The sequence below is a fragment of the Carcharodon carcharias genome, chromosome 36 (genome assembly GCF_017639515.1).
Source record: "Carcharodon carcharias isolate sCarCar2 chromosome 36, sCarCar2.pri, whole genome shotgun sequence".
NCBI lineage: Eukaryota > Metazoa > Chordata > Chondrichthyes > Lamniformes > Lamnidae > Carcharodon > Carcharodon carcharias.
Genome location: NC_054502.1, coordinates 7,370,956 through 7,392,706, shown reverse-complemented (window position 1 = coordinate 7,392,706; position 21,751 = coordinate 7,370,956). Strand labels below are relative to the sequence as shown.

At 49.2% G+C, this 21,751-nt stretch overlaps 1 protein-coding gene across 2 annotated transcripts in view; it reads right to left on the bottom strand.

The window, feature by feature from the left end:
- Window positions 1-2,154: 2,154 nt before the first annotated feature.
- The window catches only part of LOC121272924 (ubiquitin-conjugating enzyme E2 Q1), a 71,469-nt gene continuing 51,872 nt past the window's right edge, over window positions 2,155-21,751 (bottom strand). The window contains exons 2-13 of one of the 2 annotated variants that reach the window (XM_041179790.1): window positions 21,399-21,503; window positions 19,658-19,762; window positions 18,304-18,354; window positions 15,251-15,391; window positions 14,270-14,354; window positions 12,105-12,165; window positions 10,722-10,812; window positions 9,976-10,034; window positions 9,040-9,088; window positions 7,298-7,393; window positions 6,180-6,246; window positions 2,155-2,672 (exon numbers count right to left, since the gene is read on the bottom strand). In XM_041179790.1, coding sequence (XP_041035724.1) covers window positions 2,641-2,672; window positions 6,180-6,246; window positions 7,298-7,393; window positions 9,040-9,088; window positions 9,976-10,034; window positions 10,722-10,812; window positions 12,105-12,165; window positions 14,270-14,354; window positions 15,251-15,391; window positions 18,304-18,354; window positions 19,658-19,762; window positions 21,399-21,503 — 942 coding nt within the window. In that variant the 3' untranslated portion in view covers window positions 2,155-2,640. The remainder of the gene's footprint in view (window positions 2,673-6,179; window positions 6,247-7,297; window positions 7,394-9,039; window positions 9,089-9,975; window positions 10,035-10,721; window positions 10,813-12,104; window positions 12,166-14,269; window positions 14,355-15,250; window positions 15,392-18,303; window positions 18,355-19,657; window positions 19,763-21,398; window positions 21,504-21,751) is intronic. The other variant, XM_041179791.1, reaches the window with a different exon arrangement.

Below are 21,751 nucleotides of genomic sequence, written 5' to 3'. Positions count from 1 at the left end.
GAAGTCCTGTCTATACATGACACCTCCGTGCTCCTATTCCAGCAAAGCCTCTCAAAATTCTCATCCTCATTTTCAAATCCCTCCTTGGTCTCTTCCCCACCTCCAGCCTCACAAGCCTCAGAGGTCTTTGCACTCCTCCAGATTTTAATTCATTCCACCACAGCTGCCTAGGCTCTAAGCTCTGGAATCTCTTCCCTAACCCTTTCTGCCTGTCTCCTGCAAGGTGCTCCTTAAAAGTCTACCTCTGTCCTAGTTTCATGTTCTTTGGCTCAGTCAGTTTTGGGATAACACCTGTCAAGCACCTTGGGAAAATATTACATTAAAAACACCGTACAAATGCAAGCTGCCATAACTTATTGACACTGGTACATTGACCAACTGAGCCAGAGGAAGAGATTACATGAGAAATAGGAACACACGCAAGCCCTTTGAGCCTGCTCCACCATTCAATGAAAATCGTAGGTGACCTTCAACTTCCTTTTCCCACACTATCCCCATATCCCTCAATTTCCCGAGTAGCCAAACATCAGTCGCTCTCAGCTTTGAACGGTGATCAACGACTGAGCATCCGCAACTCTCTGGCATAGAGAATTCTAAAGATTCAGATCCCTCTTGAGAGAAGAAATTTTCCCCCTCTCTCCATATCAGTCCTCAATGGCCAACCCCTTATCCGGAGACTGCACCGCCCCACCCCCCGAGTTCTAGAGTCTTCGGCTAGGCCAAACAGCCTCTCCGCATCTAGAAGCATGTCAGAATTTTATGTTTCAATGAGATTGCCTCATCCTTTTAAACGGCAGGGAATGTGGTAGATTGAGTTGACTAGGCCTTTCTTCACGCGACAATCCCCTCAGTCCAGGAATCCATCCAGGAAACCTATGTTGCACTCCCTGTAAAGACCTGTACATCCTTAGGCAAGACCAAACCTGCACACAATACTCCGGCTGTAGTCTCACCAAGGCCCTGCACAATTGCAGTAAGACTTTTTAAAGAAAAAAAATTGCTGTGCCCTATACTCTAACCCCTTTGTTATAAAGGCTAACACACCATTTGTTTTCTGGATCTGCACGTTCATTTTGTGATTTACACAAAAGGGGACACAAATCCCTCTTGAATACCAGCAATCCCAGCCCCTCACCATTTTAAAAAGTCTGCTTTTCTATTTTTCCTCAAGTGGAAAACTTCACACTTTCCCACATTATGTTCCACCTGCCACGTTCTTGCCCATTCAAATCGGTGTGCAAATCCTTTCGCAGCCTCCCACGTCCTCCACAGAGCTTACTTCCCCCACCTTTGTATCATCAGCAAACTTGGATAAATGACACTCCGAGCCCTCATTTAAGTAATTGACGCAGACTGTAAATAGCTGAGGCCCAAGCATCAATCCTCGACATACCCAACTAGCTAAAGCTTGCTATTCTGAAAATATCCTGTTCGTTCCTATTCTTTTCTGTCCATTAACTAATCCCCAGCCCGTGCTATTATGCAGCGCCTTATGAAACCCTGCTGGATTCAACCGCAAAAATCTCTCGTCAAACCAGATTCTTTGACATCTCTGTCCGGCGTTCTGTTCTAACCTCCTGGTTAATGGGTGCAAACGTTTTCCCCAAGTCCTGAGAGAGGTGTTTGTGTTTGCTACCTTCCAATTCACGGAGATCTTCCTAGAACTCTGGAGATACGGGAGAACCAAAAACGTGGCGGTGTGCCCTTAACGGGATCATCCCTGTGGGAAATGACAGAAGTAGTCCATGTGGAATCAAGGTTGGTTTCAGCAGGTACAGAAAGACAAGCTCCAACATCATGCGATCTCAGCTACCCTTCAGCTCAAAGCATCTGCTTCCAGTGCGGGGGAGGAGGAGGAGAATGTTGGCTTTGCACAGAACGGAGATGAAAATCCAGTTCGGGTTGTACGAATCACCCCCAACCCCCTGCTTTTTAACCGTTTGTCACCATCGATCAGGTCACCTCACGGGGCAGTTCCAGTCACTGGTCTTCTGCAGTCAGGCCATCTGGGGCAAGGAGAAAGAGAGAGAGAGAGAGACACACAAAAAAAACCACTGCATGGGCTTGTCTCCTGACATGCTTCCCCCAGCCCACCCTGGCTCTCTATGTTGCAGACACTGGCACAAGACAGACACCAGGCAGGAAACCATCGACTGCAGTCATTAATAAACTGTAATTATCAATTCAGAAAGATACACATCTTCACAAAACCAGCATACATTTTGAACAAAAAAAAGATAAAAGGTGCATGTGAAGATAGGGAAAAAATAAATTAAACGTCCACATTGATACCTAGTTAGAGTGAGGTGGGGAGGGAGGGGGTGTAGGCAAAAAAAAACTAGATGCAAAATTGATCCGAAACTATTCGAAATCCAGTTTATATGAAGTGGATTTAAGAGTCTGCAGGTGCAGGATACCCAGTACATGGGGCCTGGCGAGAGAAAGGAGTTGCGGTATTTGTCCATGAGTGTACAGATGTATACTTTTATATACAGGGTTTTATTTTATAATAAGTATATGATCCAAGGTTCCGGCTGAAGCCCGTTCGTCTCTCAGGGAAAGAGGCAGCTATCGATAAAATGGAGTTTTCCCAATTGGTGCAGCTTAAGTTGGTCCTGAAGCACTTGGCACCTGGCATGGCTAGCCATCCTCTTTTGGTGGAGTATACCAACCTGCAGGCAGAAAGAACTCAAAGTAGTAGATGGTATCAAACAGAGTCTGGAGCTAAGAACAAGACAAGGCTCTGATCAATGTCATATGGAGCAGAATTTTTCTTTTCCGTTCCCATTGTATAAAATCCCCCTTGGCCTAAGCTCTTCCCATTACAAACATCCTTGATAGACCTAACCCCTTCCCATTCACTCCCACTGTACACAATCCCAACGGACCCAAACCCCTTCCCATTCACTCCAACGGACCCAAACCCTTTCCCATTCACTCCCACTGTGCACAATCCCAATGGACCCAAACCCCTTCCCATTCACGCCCACTGTACACAATCCCAATGGACCCAAACCCCTTCCCATTCACGCCCACTGTACACAATCCCAACGGACCCAAACCCTTTCCCATTCACTCCAACTGTACACAATCCCAACGGACCCAAACCCTTTCCCATTCACTCCAACGGACCCAAACCCTTTCCCATTCACTCCCACTGTGCACAATCCCAATGGACCCAAACCCCTTCCCATTCACTCCCACTGTGCACAATCCCAATGGACCCAAACCCCTTCCCATTCACTCCCACTGTACACAATCCCAATGGACCCAAACCCCTTCCCATTCACTCCCACTGTACACAATCCTAACGGACCCAAACCCTTTCCCATTCACTCCAACGGACCCAAACCCTTTCCCATTCACTCCCACTGTGCACAATCCCAATGGACCCAAACCCCTTCCCATTCACTCCCACTGTACACAATCCCAACGGACCCAAACCCTTTCCCATTCACTCCAACGGACCCAAACCCTTTCCCATTCACTCCCACTGTGCACAATCCCAATGGACCCAAACCCCTTCCCATTCACTCCCATTATACACAATCCCAATGGACCCAAACCCCTTCCCATTCACTCCCATTGTACACAATCCCAATGGACCCAAACCCCTTCCCATTCACTCCCACTGTACACAATCCCAATGGACCCAAACCCCTTCCCATTCACTCCCACTGTACACAATCCCAATTGACCCAAACCCCTTCCCATTCACTCCCACTGTACACAATCCCAATGTACCCAAACCCCATCCCATTCACTCCCACTGTACACAATCCCAATGGACCCAAACCCCTTCCCATTCACGCCCACTGTACACAATCCCTATGGAACCAAACCCCTTCCCATTCACTCCCACTGTACACAATCCCTATGGAACCAAACCCCTTCCCATTCACTCCCACTGTACACAATCCCAATGGACCCAAACCCCTTCCCATTCACGCCCATTGTACACAATCCCAATGGACCCAAACCCTTTCCCATTCACTCCCACTGTACACAATCCCAATGGACCCAAACCCCTTCCCATTCACGCCCACTGTACACAATCCCAATGGACCCAAACCCCTTCCCATTCACGCCCACTGTACACAATCCCAATGGACCCAAACCCTTTCCCATTCACTCCAACGGACCCAAACCCTTTCCCATTCACTCCCACTGTGCACAATCCCAATGGACCCAAACCCCTTCCCATTTACTCCCACTGTACACAATCCCAATGGACCCAAACCCCTTCCCATTCACTCCCACTGTACACAATCCCAATGGACCGAAACTCTTTCCCATTCGCTCCCACTGTACACAATCCCAATGGACCCAAACCCCTTCCCATTCATGCCCACTGTACACAATCCCTATGGAACCAAACCCCTTCCCATTCACTCCCACTGTACACAATCCCAATGGACCCAAACCCTTTCCCATTCACGCCCACTGTGCACAATCCCAATGGACCCAAACCCCTTTCCATTCACTCCCACTGTACACAATTCCAATGGACCCAAACCCCTTTCATTCACTCCCACTGTCTAGAATGCTAACGGAGTTCCCATTTCCTGAACTGAGCAACATCCTTTCCCAATTCCTTTCTTCAATTAACTGAAGGAGCAGAATTTACAAACAGAATCCATATTCAGCTCAAGCAGCGGGTTTGGGCTTGCTGTGTGTGATGTGCATTAGCCGATGAGTGCCCAAAACAAGGACCGAAACACTGAGCTTAAAACCACCTGACACGTTCCAGAGCAGGTGAACAAAACAACACATCAGCTTCTGCCACATTACAAGCAGGGCTGTACAGTTGAAGCTAAGGTCACCCACAGCTGCTTATTTTACAGCCAACAGTTGGGAAAATCTGGGCTGGAATCAAAGCAGGACACAGAGGTGAAAGTACAAGTGCACTAACTCAGTGTGCCATGCAGTCTTGATAAGACTAACCACTTAGCTATAAATCACATCTGGATCTGACAAATCAACCAACAGAATTATTGTTTCTGATCTTAATGTACTGGAACTAATGGGCAATGTGAAACAGATACACACCCATCCCCGCCAGTACTGTCCCCCAGTGTTATACAGTAACAGACCTGTCCCCACCAGTACTGTATCCCAGTGTTATACAGTGACAGACCTGTCCCCACCAGTACTGTACCCCAGTGTTATGCAGTGACAGACCCGTCGCCACCAGTACTGCACCCCAGTGTTATACAGTAACAGACCTGTCCCCACCAGTACTCTACCCCAGTGTTATACAGTGACAGACCTGTCCCCAACAGTACTGTATCCCAGTGTTATACAGTGACAGACCTGTCCCCACCAGTACTGTATCCCAGTGTTATACAGTAACAGGCCTGTCCCCACCAGCACTGTACCTCAATGTTATACAGCGACGGACCCATCCCCACTAGTACTGTACCCCAGTGTTATACAGTGATGGATCCGTCCCCACAATGTACTACACACCAATATTACAAGGCTCAATGTTGTTTCTCCAGGCATGATGGGGAAATATAGTGTAGGGGAAATATAGTGTAGGGTGTTACGTGCTGTTGAAATGGACACTTTGATAATATTCAACTGTCTCAATGGAATCAGGTTATAACACTAACATCACATCTTAATGTCAAAAATGCCTTAAAACACTCTGCTTAGTTAATTGTGTTTTTATATCAGTGATGGTTTTGCAGGGAAATTCCACGAACACCAATGTGAACAACACTTGGTAAACTCAATGCTCTGGTACAAATCCCATCCCAAGTCCCTTCCAACCTGGAACTCCATGGGATCTCTAACATCGACAGGAATCACTGGGAGGGTCCAGCATTGCCTCCGAGGAACAGTACCTCTGATATCGCAGCACTCCTTTAGCACCCCGCTGGAGATTCAAGCCTGGACAAAGGGCTCAATCTCTTAGCACGAGGTCCGGTCATCAGGTGAAGACAGAACAAGCTGGGGTGTGATGACTATCCCTCCAACACTCAACCGCCTAGCTTCATGCATTGTAGAAAGGCCTCTTCCGAGAACTGGTTGAGGCAGCCTTAGGACCTGTACCCCAGTGAGAGTTATTGCCCGAAGGGTACAAACACACAGACTCTTTGGGGGAAAAAGTGGGAAATGGAGAGGGTTTACAGTTTCAAGCACATTCAGCTCGGATTTCTCTTGATGATTCATACCATTTTTCTCGTGAATCTGAACCAGTGATTTGTAGGACTGCTGCGCCCGGGTGAGACTGTACTGTGACTGGAAAAGAGAAGACAGTTTGTTAGGAAGGAAGACCCGAATTGTTGTAGCGCTTTTCATGGCCCCCGGGCATCCCAAAGTGGTTTACAGCCAAATTACTTTTTTTTTTTGGGAAGTGTAGTCACTGTTATAATAGTGAAGCAGGATCGGCAATTTAGACTCAGCAAAACCCCACCAAAAAGTACCGAGATAATGAGCTGTTGTTTTTTTTTTGTTAGGGATGTTGGCACAGGGATAAATATTGGCCGTGGGGAGAAGTCCGCCTGCTCTTCAGGCTGTGGGATCTTTTACATCCACCTGGGGAGGGCAGCGGGGTCCTGGGTCCAGCTGATCATTCAAAACACTGCCTGTCCGGAACTCGCTGGGCGATGCCCCTGTCAAAAGGGGAGGAGGCGGTGGTGTAGTGGTATTGTCACTGGACTGGTAATCCAGGGACCCAGGGTAATGCTCTGGGGACCTGGGTTCGAATCCCACCACGGCAGATGGTAAAATTTAAATTCAATAAATATCTGGAATTAAAAATCTAATGATGCCCACGAAACCATTGGTCGATTTGTTGTTAAAAACCCATCTGGTTCAACTAATGTCCTTTAGGGAAGGGATGCCTAAATCCTATGAATGAATAAAAGAGAGAGGGAAAAAAAACTATGCTGCTCTCCCTCAGTGGAGTGCCAGCTGGGATTTTCTGCTCAAATTTCTCACATGACCTTCTGACCAAGAGTTGCTGGATTAAATGGGAGGGGCAGAGTCCAGGAGAGCTGTGAAGGAAGCAGGCTGCACAGAGCAGGAAACATGCTGGCGAGAACGATGGGATGTTTAATTTACTTAAAGAGGGCGCAGGAGAGGGAGGGTGGTGTCATGATGGTACAGCAGGGCGCAAGTTCACCCCCACAGAACCCTCCTTACTATGGGGTCTGAAAGGAGGGCAGAGGGACAGTCACTACTTTCCCAGTGACCACACAATGATACCAGGGATAACAAGTGGACACCACAGGGGGTTGGTGAGGCGGGAGGGATTATCCCACCATCTCTCGATGCACAACTCCCTTACCTTATTGGCTCCAAACTGAATCCTTGCTTTGCCTTTCACCAGTGTCGCACTGATCTGCATAATGACGGACTCGATAGAGTAAGCGCTACTCCAGCCCTGGGGTGGGGAGAGAGGGTAATGACGGCATGAAGGTTAGCCTGGCATGTGTAGGGTACCGTATGCTGTGAACATGCTTATCGCAGGATTAGGCAATCATTCCTCAGTTTGATACTGACAAACTAAAACCACGATACTCCTTGGGACCTTCAATGTTCGCCTGGGAGAGACCCCTAGTTTTCAGTGGCTCACCTGCAGCACTGCACCTCCAAGTCACGCCTGGATTACGAGTTGAATCTCCCAGCGTGAGGCCCCTAGTGAATGTGGGACCATGCTGGGCTGCGCGCCCACCAGAGCTGAATACCCCTCAACCGTCGAGGCAGATAGAGCAGCTATGGGGTCCTACACTCCAGCAGGAGCCTTTGCCCGTAGGATGCCAATAAACTCAATGGTCCAAGGCTATTATGATGGGTACAATGGTCTGGTGGTCGTTTTACTAGTCATGAAGACCCATCTGGTTCACCAATATCCCTTTAAAAGGAAGGAGACCTGCTGTCCTTATCCGGTCACAACCAATATGTGACTCCAGTGCCCACACACCAATGTGGTTGACTCTTAACTGCCATCTCAAGTAGCCCATCAAGGCACTCTGTTGTAATAAACTGTTGCATCATTGCAAAGGAGGCCATTCAGCGTGTTGTTCCCATGCCAGCTCTTTGAAAGAGCTATCCAATTGGTTCCACTATTCCTCCCCACCAACCATAACCCCACTCTTTCTCCCACAGCCCTGTGAATCTTTCTCCTTCAAGTGTTTAACCGGATCTGCTTTTGAAAGTTCCTATTGATTCTGCTTCCACCACCCTTTCAGGCAGCGCCTTCCAGATCACAACAACTCGCTGTGTTTAAAAAAAAAATTCTCATCTCCCCCACTGGCTCTTTGGCCGATTATCTTCAATCGGTGAACATGAGGAGTGTTGACAGAATAGGTAGGGAGAAACTGTTCCCCCTCAAGAATGGATCGAGAATGAGGGGGCACAGATTTAATGTAATTAGTTTTAAAAATGAGGGGAAACTTATTTCTAAAAACTCAGCGAGTGGTGAAGGTCTGGAATGCGCTGCCTGAGAGTATGGTGGAGGCTGGTTCAATTGAAGCATTCAAAGGGTAACTAGACTTATCTGAAAAGGAAGAATGTGCAGGGTTATGGGGAGAACGGCACTCAGGGAATTGTTCATTCGGACAGCCAGTGCAGACATGATGGGCTCTGAACGGCCTCCTTCAGCAACCTAACAATTCTGTGGTTACCAACCCTTCTGCCACTGGAAACGGTTTGTGCCCCATCTCGCCACAGGGTTTTTAGAACGATGGAGTAATTTTCCTGCAAGTGGTTACTGAACGTGGCAGTTGCACTGATTAACCAATGTGAAGTTAAGAATATCGAAAGGAATAAGAAAAATGGGATTAGAGTAGGTAAGCTTCAGTAGAAAGAACAGCGTTGACACCAGCTTGCTGGGCTGAATGGGCGGGTAGTCAGCGATGGGGGGCGGGGACCAGCGCTCGATGGGCTTAATGGGTAGGTAGAGTCAGTGATGGGGGGTGGGGGGGGGCGGAAACAAGCTCGATGGCCCCCCTCTGATTCTATGCTAAGGACAGTGACATTTTTCAGCCAAGACCCACTAATTGTTTCCTAGTTGAGTAACTTGCTCACCTGTTTCGTGAGGAGTTCCATGCAAATTGCTCCCCCTCCGAGGACATAACTGTGAACAAAAAGGCAGCGAGAGGTGAGGGATTGTTAAACAGAGGCATGGCTGTAACTCTAGGAGGCTTCAACTCTTAAAGCATCACATCACATCTCTCCGTCCTTCATGCCTGGCAAATTACTTTGACGTTTGAAGACTTGCGTAGACAAACGTAAAAGCTGTTTGCTACACAGCACTATTCCACAATCTGCACGGAGGTTTAAGAAGAAAAAAAAGTGAACATTACTGGTGTTGCCAGAGATGGGAGACGTTGATCAGGACCCTTGGCGTACGCTCTGCTCTGTTAAATCCAGAGGAAACTTCAGTATCCACCTGAACATGGGGTTTTGATTCAACATTTCAGCTGAAGAGCACCTGACAACGCAGCACTCCCTCTGCATTGTGCTGAAGTGCCGGACTCAATTGTGAGCTCGTGCAGGGCCACAACATACCTATTTTTTACCTCGGGGGGGGGGGGGGGGGGGGGGGGGGGAACTAATGAGGGTGTGTGTGGGGACGGGGGTGGGGGCTGGTGGTGGTGGAAATGATCAGTCATTTTTAGTCTCAATTGTGATAGGCTGGAAATTTTTGGCAAGGTTAAACACCTGGTTAGACAGGAAAGGGGTTGGCTTCTGAGGAATAGTTGTCTCTGGCAGGCTTGCACTGAAACCCTTTGCCTTGAGGCTAGAGTGGGTGCAGAGGAAGACATGGAAAGCCATAGGGCTGCACTGTGCGTTTGAATCAGAGGCTGTGACTCCCAAGCACGAGCAGCAGCAAGGCAACACGTACTCAAAACACCGCTCGGCTCACAGCTCCCATTCCCTGCTAGGATCGCTGTTCCCGAACTGCTTGCGATTCCCGACATTTAAAAACCTGTCAAATCGACCAGAAATGCTATTACTCACCCTCCGGAGAGCACTGGAGATACGACCCTTACAAAGGGTGGGTCAAAAGGGAAATTATCCTAGGAAGGAAGAGAATTGTCAGATATTCAGCTTGTGCTGCATTTTCAAATTGACAAAGCACATTCATCTCTTCACTCCTCCCGTAGCCATGTGTACACTCTTCCCCCATCACTGACTCTTCCCACATCCCCACGTACACCCTCCCCCATCACTGACTCTACCCACCCATTTAACCTCCTCCCACATACCCATGTACACTCTCCCCTGTCACTGACTCTCCCCACCCATTTAAACCCTTCACACAGCCCCATGTACATTCTCCCCACCCATTTAATCCCTTCACACAGCCCCAAGTACACTCTCCCTTCTTAGACTCTCTCCACCCACAGACCAATTCACATTCCCAATCAGATAGCTATCCAGCCCCTTTGGGAAATGGTCAAACTAACGGCCTGGGTTAATATGCTGGGGCCTGCTTCTATTAACATGGCCTGTTGTCCCAACACTTGGTTAACTGCTTTGGGCCGTTGGTTTGAATCCCCCTAGCACCTCAACGAGACATGGAGACCTGCAAATCCAGGTGCTCACAAGTAGGGTCTCCATACAATGGTGCGATCTGATGTTGCGTTCTCTGGATTACCAGTCCAGTCACAAACACAACGCTACAGCCGCCACTCTCTCCTGGCCAGCAGCCTGTTACCCAGCCCAGTTCCCTCGCTCCCCTGGGACACCCTTCTCATACTCACTTTAAAAGAGAAATTTAACAAAATAAAGTCGACGCCTTCTTTTTCTCGGAGGATCTGGAGGTCGTTATGCAAAGCACTGTCCTGATCAACTCTGCGAGCAAAACAGCAAACATCAGTCAAGAACACCATGGCGGTGCCTACACCCTCCTTCCCCTCACTGTGGTCACAGTTCATAACACCCCGAATCGCCAGGGGCGGGGGACTCGATGCATCTGCGCAAAAGGATGAACGCACGACCCTCGATAGTTGTGACACCCCCCACCCAGACCAAACTACCCCCTCACAATAGCCTCTTTACATTCTAGCTTCCCCATTACCAGGAACTGTGTGTGCTCTCCTCCTGCACACTTACTCAGGGCTCATTCGGGTGTGAAGCTACAAGATTCCCCTTCTACATCCCCAACTGAAAAGACAATCACCATCCCGTTATCAGATCAACTTCCCACTCAAAACACTCCCGAGTGAACGGGATCCTCCTTTCCTTTGTCACAAGTCAAGCACGATTAGGGTTAACCCGCCTCCCCTGTCCCAACCTTGTCTACACTCGCTGACAGGCCCAGAGGCCTGTGGAGGCTCAGAGAGTTCCAAAGATTCACAACCTCCTGAGTGAAGAATTCCCCCCACCACCTTCTCAGTCTGAGATGGGTGATCCCTTATCCTGAGACCGTGAAACCAAATTCTAGACACCCCAAAGGAGGGGAAAAGCACACTCATCTACCCCGCCAAGCCCTTGATTAAATTTTAATTTTGGAGGCCTCTCTCTCTCTCTCCTAAACTCTGGAGTGTCTAGGCTCATTCTACTCAATCTCACCTCGTAGGACAACTCTCCCATCCCAGGAATCAATTTAATTAACTCTCAATAAAACCCCCACCAAGGCAAGTATTTCTTTCTTCAGGCAAGGAAACCAAAACTGTACACAATACTCCAGGTGTGATCTCACCAAAGGCCCATATAATTGCAGCAAGACTTCCTTTACCCTTAAAGTCCAACCCCGTTGCATTAAAGGCCAACATACGATTTGTCTTCCTAATTACTCGCTGTACCCGTGTGTAACTCCCGCCTTTAGGGTGACCACCCAGGCCATAGTTAAAATGGACAGTCAGAATTTGGGGGCTGACCTACCCTTGGACTCCACCAGTCATCAGGCAACCTTTCAAATCACCCATGTCCCAATATCTCAGCACCGCACCCCACTATCTTTGATTGGCTCAAGGAGGCAGCCACACTGGAACCAAATTCAAGAGGAGGGATACAGATAGTGATCACATGACAGGCAAGGGACTGTTATCACCCCTTTTGCAGTGTTACCAGAACTTGATAGACACCTTGTGCACTTAGAATTTTAAACTTTTGTAAAGAATCAGTCAGGAAGAGTCACTTACTTAAGGATCTTTACGTTCCAGTCGTACAAGCTGTCGTTGACAAGTTCAACTGCATAGTTTCCTATTGGGCAAAGGAACGAGCCAATCAGCATCCTTTGCCAACAGACTGTCTCCAAAAAGTCAACACCGCCAAACGTATAGCCTTCAAATCACTTTCTTCCCCTCCAACCCTGTAACGATCTCCTCACCTAGAGATGCCAATTCTAGCTGGAGCGCAGGTTCCACAGCCAAAAGCTACCCACCAGTACCCCATTCTCGGCATGTGTTTAGACACCGACTGTTTGACTGTGGTGGGCATCAACAGTGGACGTTGATCCTGTGCGTTCAATTGCCCCCCACTAGTAGTTGAAAGCAAGTGCGATTGTAAAGATTTGCATTTCAACAGCCCTCAACAGCTAGTGAAACACTTTTGAAGCACAGTCACAGTTGCAAGGTAAGGGATGCAAAAATTTGTGCGCAGCAAGCTCTCACAAACAGCAGTGTGGGAATGATGATGTTTTAATGACATCGATTGAAGGATAAATGTTGGCCCCAGGGAGGAACTCTTCTTTGATCTTTTTATATTCTTTCATGGCATGTGGGTGTCACTGACAGGCTAGCATTTTTATTGCCCATCCCTAATTGCCCTCAAGGCAGTGGTGGTGAGCTGTCTTCTTGAAGATGCTGCAGTCCATGTGGTGTGGGTACACCCACAGTGCTGTTGGGGAGGGAGTCCCTGGATTTTGACCCAGCGACAGTGAAGGAATGGGTGATATATTTCCAAGTCAGGATGGTGTGTAGCTTTGAGGGAAACTTCCAGGTTGTGGTGTTCCCATGTGTCTGCTGCCCTTGTCCTTTTAGATGGTAGAGGTCGCAGGTTTGGAAGATGCTAAGGAGCCTTGGTGAGTTGCTGCAGTGCACCTTGTAGATAGTACACACACTGCTGCTACTGTGAGTCGGTGGTGGAGGGAGTGAATGTTTGTGGATGGGGTGCCGATCAAGCGGGGCTGCTTTGTGCTGGATGGTGTCGAGCTTCTTGAGTGTTGTGGGAGCTGGACTCATCCAGGCAAGTGGGGAGTATTCCATCACACTCCTGACTTGTGCCTTATACATGGTGGACAGGCTTTGGGGAGTCAGGAGGTGAGTTACTCTCCGCAGGATTCCCAGCCTCTGACCTGCTCTTGTAGCCACAGTATTTATATGGCTAGTCCAGTTCAGTTTGTGGTCAATGGTAACCCCCAGGCTGTTGATACTGGCCTTAGAATCTTATGTCCACCTGATGGCAGCCCGGTCTCATCTGAAAGACTGAGCCCCACTCAGTGCTGACCACCGCCCCCCCCAACCCCACCAGGCAGCGCCCCCTCCTGATCCTGAGAGCAAGCTACACACCTGACCATAGAGAGAGAGAGAGAGAGAGAGATCAGGCAAGGGAACCATGGCCACTTTTGTCCATCCTGGCTCGGGACACCCAATTTACCACCCCTACTCAGTTATGATGAGGGACTTTAGGTGGGGAGACCAGAGAAGCTGGGATTGTTCTCTTTAAAGCAGAGAAGATTAAGTGGAGCAATAAAAGAAATTAAAATGATGAAGAATTTTAATTAGTGCACAGGAAGCGAGAGAGCGAAACAGTTTCCAAAATCTGGCGGGTCAGTAATCAGAGGACACACACGTGAGGTAACTGGCAAAAGAAACTTAGGAAATTTTATTTTCCACTCAAACGTAGAGAGTTATGATTGGGAAAGCGCAGCCTGAAAGGGTGGTGGAAGCAAATTCAACATCAACTTTCAGAAGGGAATTGGAAAATTGATGAAGATGAGAAAAATTTGCAGGGCTGTAGGGGAAAGAGACGGGTGGGGTGGGGAAGAGAGAGAATAATTAGATTGTTCTATCGAAGAGCTGGCACAGGCACGTGCGTGGAATCAGGATCTGACTTTGCGCAGTATCACATGGCTGAATAGCCTGTCCCACCCCCGAGGCTGAGACACAGTTGGCCATGAGAGACTGCAGCATCCCCCCCCCTCCCCCCCACAACAAGCGCCAGTGTCTATGAGAGTGAAGGAGGGGAAATGGTTTGTATTTGTGGGGCGCACAGGGAAGAAGTGTAGCTGAAATATCTGCCACTGCATTAAACCCATATGGTCCTGGGCTGGGAACAAACAATTCAATTAGCAGCGTCTCCTTACCCGCTTTAAAACTCTCTGACCGGTAAATATCCCTCAGCTCTTTCATAAGTCGGTCAGTGGCCTGAACAGAACCGGACACTGCCCCCTGCAAAACAGTGAGCAGAACATCAAGATCATCGATAAAACCTTCATTCTTGTCAACGTTACATTGGTTTAATGCCTCTGGATTTCGCCACCCACCCCCCTTCACTCTCAATGCTGAGTTTCCCTTTCTCAGCTCCAACTGTTTAGCTGCAGTCTGGTGCTGGCCAGCTCTCTGACACACTCCCCCCCCCCACGACAGCTTGCATTTGTATAGCGCCTTCAGTATGGCAGAACATCCAAGGCACCTCATTGGAGCACAAGTCAGGCAAAATTTGTAATTGAGTCACACAGGGAGATAATTAGGGACAGGTGACCAAAAGCGCGGGTCAAATAGGTCGGGTTTAAGGAGTTTCTTAAAGGAGGAGAGAGAGGTGTAGAGGTTAAGGGAGGGAATTCCAGGGCTTAGGGACCAGGCAGCTGAAGGCACGGCTGCCCACGGTGGAGCGATGGTTAATCGGGGGATGCGCAAGAGGCCGGAATTGGAGGAGACCGCATCACCTCCTCACACGAGAGGTAACTCCTCACACAGACGGTGCTGTCCAAGATCTCCAGGGTGGGGAACAGATGGCTCTGACCACCTTCCTATCCTGGCTGGGGTCTGGGAATCCACAGCCCGGTGAGCCTTGCCCGCCACCCCCAAACTGCTGACCTTGCCGTGGCCAGAGGAGGGCGGAGCATGGAGGCCTGACACCGCCGACCAGTCACCCAACCTCCAAACATTGCAGCACCGGCCAGGAACGGGAACCCGGGATCTTGCTGCTGTGTTTGGCAGTACCACCCCCGGTCTTAATGCCGTGGCATCTAAAGACTTCACACGCACCAGTAACAGAGCCCAAAGATCGCACAGTAGAAGTCACACAGTAATTCAGGTAGTTCAAGTCCCCTACAGACACGTACATTTAGATAATCTTGCCTCTGGTTCTTCTTTATCTTCTCCAAGATGGCCAGGTTCTCCTTCCCGATCCCTTCATCCTCAGACTTCTTGCCCTCTGCTGGCTCTTCCTCCTTCATTTCGTAATGATCCAGGTCCTCATTGTCCTGAAGGAGCAGACCAGGAGTGGTGAGCCGACAGGAGTCACTGGCAGGGTCAGTACAATACCTTCCAGGCACAGGCAGAAACAAGTGGGGCGCTGGACCCCTCAATGCACCTTCTCTCTTTCCTCCCCTCCACCATCTTGTCTGTTCACCCCAAATCCCCAGCAAACCTGCACAGCCAACGTTACACAACATTCCCCGAAGAACAACAGGCCATTCGGCTCCTCTGCTCCGTGCTGATGTTTCTGCTCCAAACGAGCCTCCTCCCCCACCCCAACCACCATATCCTTCTATTCCTTTCTCCCTCGTGTGTTTATCCAGCTTCCCCCTTCAACGCGTCTCTGCTATTCGCCTCAACCACTCCCGGTGGGAGTGACTTCCACAGTCTTTGGGTAAAGAGCTTTCTCCTGAATTCCCCATCAGATTTATTCCTGGCCATCTTATATTTTGAGGACAGTCCCCTACCCCGCTGTGTTCAGGCTCCCCCGCAAGTGGAAACATCATCTCTATGTCTAAATTAATCACTATTCTCAAGACTAGCTTGGGTGCAAACGCTCACGAACAGTATAAACTTGGAGAGGGGGGCCCAGGGAAGTCAGCAGGGAGGGTTGGAGTTCAATGGGGTTAGAGTTCAATGGGTTAGCACCAACTTTTTCTCCCAGCACCCTCCCGGAATCTCAAGCACAGCAGAGTCTCATCAGCTCAGTGGCCAGTGACTAGTCAAGGCTTGTATTCCCTGAAGTATGGAAGATAAGGAGATGATCTAATTGCAGCGTTTGAGAGATGACTAAAGGATATGGTAGGGTTGACACAGAGAAACCATTTCCTCTGGGGCAGGGAATCAAGAACACGACAACAAAAATGAGGAGGAGTAGACCACACAGCCTGTTGAGCCTGTTCTGCCTTTCAATACGATCATGGATGATCTTGGGCTTCAACTCCACTTCCTTGCCCTCTCCCCATTTCCCTTAATTCCCTGAGTCACCAAAAACCTGTCTATCCCCAGTCTTAAATGTATTCAGCGATGGAGCATCCACAACCCTCTGGGGTAGAGAATTCCAAAGATTCACAATCCTTTGAGTGAAGGGATTTCTCCTTATCTCAGCCCTAAACGATCAGCCCCTTATCCTGAGACCGTGCCCCCGTGTTTTAGATTCTCCGACCAGCGGAAACAATCTCTCGGCGTCCACCCTATCAAACGCCTTCAGAATCTTGTAAGTTTCAATGAGATCACCTCTCATTCTTCTAAACTCCAGAGAAAATAAAGTCAATTTGCTCAGCCTCTCATCATCTGACACACCCCTCTTCCCAGGGACCAATTTAGTGAACCTTCGCTGTACCGCCTCCAATGTAAGCCTATCCTTAAATGTGGAGATCAAAACTGTGCGCAGTGTTCCCGATGTGGTCTCACCAAAACCCTGTAAAACAGGAGCAAGACTTCTTTGCTCTTCCATTCCAGTCCCATTGTAATAAAAGACCAACATGCCATTTGTCTCCCTAATTGCTTGCTGTACAAGGATGCGGAACCCTAAAATAAGAGCCAGGCCATTCAGGGTTGAGGTTGAGAAGCATTTCTTCACACAGAGGGGAGTGGAAATCTGGAAATCCATCCCCCCCTCCCCGACACCCCCACAAAAGGCTATTGAGCCAGGGCCCCCGTGTTTTAGATTCCCCAACCAATTGAAAATGTCGAAAGTAATTTTTGTCGAGTAAAGGTACTAAAAAGTTATGGAGCCAGCCGGATGGAGCTACAATACAGGGATCAGTCAGGAAATCAACTGAATGGCAAAACAGCTGAAACTAGAAGTCGAGCCAACGAAACCAGTTGTCATAATTTAACCCTATCCTCCTCGTGAATCTCTGGTGTACCCCCTTCCAAGGCCAATATATCTTTCCTGAGGTGCTGTACTCCAGATGGGGTCTAACCAGGTTTCATACAACTAGCATAACTTCCATCTGTGGGTACATGGAATCCCTCAATCTATCTGTTGCTCCTTTGGTGCTAGTTTCCCACCGTTTCGAAAATGTTCTGATCTATCCTTCTTAGGTCCAAAGTTGACAGATTTTCATGAACAATCAACAAGAGGCAGCGGTGGGGGAGAGAGAGAGAGAGGTTCAGTCTGTTGTCACTGTCGTTCTACAACACCTGTACAGGGCCTTGGTGAGACCACATCTGGAGTAGTATGGGCAGTTTTAGCCTTATTTCAGAAAAAAATATAATTTATTTAAAAAGAGTTCAGAGTAGATTCACTGGACACATTCCTGTGATAAGACATAGGAGCAGAAATTAGGCCATTCGGCCCATCGAGTCTGCTCCGCCATTCAATCATGCTGATAAGTTTCTCAACCCCATTCTCCCGCCTTCTCCCCGTAACCTTTGATCCCCTTACCAATCAAGAACCTATCTATCTCGGTCTTAAATACACTCAATGACCTGGCCTCCACAGCCTTCTGCGGCAATGATGAAGGGCTTTCTTATGAAAGAAGGGTTAGAACAGATTAGGCCTATACCCATTGGAGTTTAAAAGAACGAGAGGTGGTCTTATTGAAACATAAGATCCTGAGGGGGCTTGACAGGGTGGATGTCCAGAGGATGTTGCGGGGGATACTATAATTAGGGGGCACGGTTTAAAAATAAGAAGTCTCCCTTTCAAGGGAGATGAGGAGAAACTTTTTCTCCCAAAGGGTTGTTGGAACTCTCTTCCCCGGAAAGTAGCGGAGGCTAGGCCTTTGAATTTTTCCCAAGGCTGAGTTAGATAGATTTTTGTTAGGCAAGGGAGTCGAGGGTTATGTCCTGCACATTACCACTTGTGACTTCAAGGGAAAAAGTGGTGGGAGCACAAGGGAGACCCTGAGCCAAAGAAGGCACCCACACCCCAATAGTGGGGATAAGGCCTGGGTCGAAGCCACCTCACCTCTGCCATCTCCTCGTCCTCCTCCTCAGATGTCACATCATCCCGTGTGCTCTGCAAGTGAAGAGACAGAGAAAACCTCAAAATCAACACTCGGAAACAGCAGCATTGGCGCACAGCATCACAAGTCAACACATGACAGGCATTTCACATACTGGTGGCATGGTTGCTGGCTTCTGGTAGGTGTGGCCCATCTTACCTAGAGAGACAGGAGCCTTACTCTGGCAGTTACTTTAAACTGGTTTATTAACATTGTACAAAGATAGGTTGCAGAGTAGGTATGTCTCTCATGAGTAGAGTGTTTCAACCTCTCCCTTGAGAGTCTAGCACATGACTGCTGATGTCACTGTTACCTCATGTTCTGCATCGCTCATCCCTATATTCTATTAACCCATTACACTACACCAGGCACATCTTGGTGCCAGTAGTGAGGGAGTGCTGCACTGTCGGAGGCGCTGTCTTCGGATGGGCATAAAAGATCCAAGGGCACTATTTAGAAGAGCAGAGAGAGTTCTCCCTGGTGTCCAGGGACCAGTATTCATCCCTCAACCAACATCACTAAAATCAACACAGCAAGTGCCCAATCCTTAGTCAAACCAGTGCCATGTACAAAGCAGCATTACCGCTCACCCCAAGACCTTAATGGACTAATCAGTTAGAAATTGAGCCACGACACATTGGAAGGGAAGGGATTAGCAAAAAAGAGAATATTTTTCCTCTTTACCTCTTGTACGTGTCATGTGGGTAAGCTCCTTGTGGCAGGCCTCACATTGATAGACCACCACACATCCCGCCAAAGCAATACCTCCTCAATCCTGCAGGCTCCTGCTTTAACCCAGCAACCATGGCCCAGCGGGTAGCTCTCTCCCTCGCCTCCATTTCAAGGTTGTGGGTTCAAGCCCCACTCCAGAGACTTGAGCACAAATTCCAGGCCGACACCTCCCAGTGCCAGTGCCGAGGCAGCACCGCATTATTTGCCTTTTGGATGAGACATTAAACCAAGGCCCCCACCCACCCTCTTGGGCAGACATAAAGGATCCCAGGGCCATTGTTCTGAAGAAGAGCAGGGGGCAGGTGTGTCCTGAAGCTGATATTTATCCCGCAGCCAACATCGTAAAAATCATTATCTGATAATCATCATACTGTTGTTTGTGGGACCATGCCATGTGCAAACTGGCAAAGCGCTTCAGAAGTCCCATGAAAGACACTAGGGGGATGCAAGTCCACAGGCCAAGCCTCTCTTTGCATGGCCCCTTCCACCCCCTGCCCCCTTGCGCCCGCCCTCCGCCAGCCTATCCCCTCCCGCCCCTCCCCACTCGCGCCTGCACTCCTCCCGCCCTCTCCCCTCCCGCGCTACCTGTTCTGTTGGTAGTGGCTGATCCAACATTTCCACATCCGGATGTTGTGGGAGGTTGTAAAGTTTGCACAGGTCAGAGATTATTCGCTTTAAGTGTTGAAGAAGCTGCAGAGGGAGAAAGAGAGAGAGGGAGAGATAGAGAGAGAATCAGTACAAGGATAGTTTCCGGCCTACAGAGGGGTCATTCAGCCCAGCCACTCCATCCACCTAATCATGGGCCTCCCCTCTCCTCCTCCCCCCCCCACTTGCCATTTGCACATCGCTGTCTCCTGGATTGATCTTAAGAACATGTCCAAGTCTATCAGCGAAGGAACTGGAGGAAAAGGACATTCAACCCCACCAGATCCTAAAGTCTCTCTAAACGACAGATCTACATTCTTTCGGAGTTTCTGTTCTGTATTCCCCCCCCCCCCACCCACTCAACCAGAGCAAACAGTTTCTCTCCCTCGATTAGATCAACCGTTAATCCCCTAAACTTGAAGGAATATAAATCCAGTCTGTGCAACCAGTCCTCGTAAATTTAACCCTTTTAGCCTTGGTATCATCCTGATGGATCTGCCCTGCACTCTTGTTCTCCATACCTCCGCTAAAGCCAATATAACATCCCTATTGTGGTGCCCAGCCCCGAACACAGTGGTCGAGATGTTCAATTGATATTCTCCCCCCCACTGCCAAATCTAGCAGTTACTCTGATAGGAACCCGCCTATGGCTCCTGGAGCAACTCCATCGACCACAGCAACAAGCACAAATCCAAGCCTTCGACAGCCACCTCAGTCCAAGCGACCGCCCACAATTCACAAGAGGCCTGAAGCCCAAGCAACAGGATCCTTCCTCATCGTCCTCACACTTCTTATTCACCAAGTTGTTTAAATTCCTTGCACTGGGACGTTTAGAAAAAGCAGTTCTTGATGCTATTACCTCAAGTGGAGAAGGAAGCCCTAAAACATTTTGGCTGCCTAGGAATATCGATCGATTCATGGGGGGATAGGAAGATTGTCCTGCACGTTGAGATCGAGTAGAGCGGGGTCTATAATTCTCTGTCGTTCAGGAGAATGAGGTGTCACCTCATTGAAACAGACACGACTCTGAGAGGGTTTGGCAGGGTAGGTGCTGAGAGGCAGTCTCCCCCCCCTCCTGGCTGGGAAAGGCTAGTATTGAGCGGGGTGGGGAGAGGCGGGGACGGTACCAGCCTCAGGACATGGGGTCAGCCGTTATGGACTGAGACGAGGAGAGATTGCCTCACTCGGAGGGTTGTGAGGCTTTGGAATTCTCTACCCCAGACAGCTGCGGATGCTCCGTCGTTCAGTACATTCGAGATCGAGAGATTTTCGAGCAGTTGTGGGGGAAGGAAATGGGGCAGGGAAGTGGACTTGAAGTCAAAGGCCGGCCATGATCTTATTGAAGGGGTGGAGCAGACTGGAGGGGCCGGAACGGTCGCCTCCTGATCTGATTTCTTAGGCCCTACAGGGGACGAGGATTAAAAACTTTGCAGGTGACACCAAGAAGCAACGCAAAAGGCGGGGCAAAAAAAAACCAGAGTGTCTGCAACCCCGGAAAAATTAATCCCCGTGGATCACTTTTCCCTCCACTTGCCCTTGGCCTCTTGTATATCCCTTTAAAAAGGTTCTTATTCGTCAAGGTGGGTCAGCAATCATTAACGAATAGGGCGTAGAGGCAAGGTCTCCCGCCCACCAGAAGGCCCCTCGCCTCCCCTCCCCACCCTCCTTCCCCCAAACTCACCAGCGTGCTGCCTTTCTTTATATCTGCGAGGCGCTCCAACACTGCAGCCAGGTTCGGGTCATCTGACTCCACAAACCATATAGGTGGCACTGAGGGATAGGATTCCTGGAAAGACAGGAGCATTGGGAAAAAAAAAAAGTGTGGTCAGCACAGTGATAACCTCAACCCATCAAAAAAAAAAAACCCTGCCTCCCCCTCCCCGTTTCCCCACTGTCGCCTCATGTCCCTTTCCCCTCCCTCTCGCAGGATATCCCTCCAGTCAACTTGGCTCCCATCCGTTCGCCAACAGCCACCACCCCCCCACCTCCTCCACCCCCAATCTCCCCGGAAAGTCCAAACGCCGGCAAACCGGG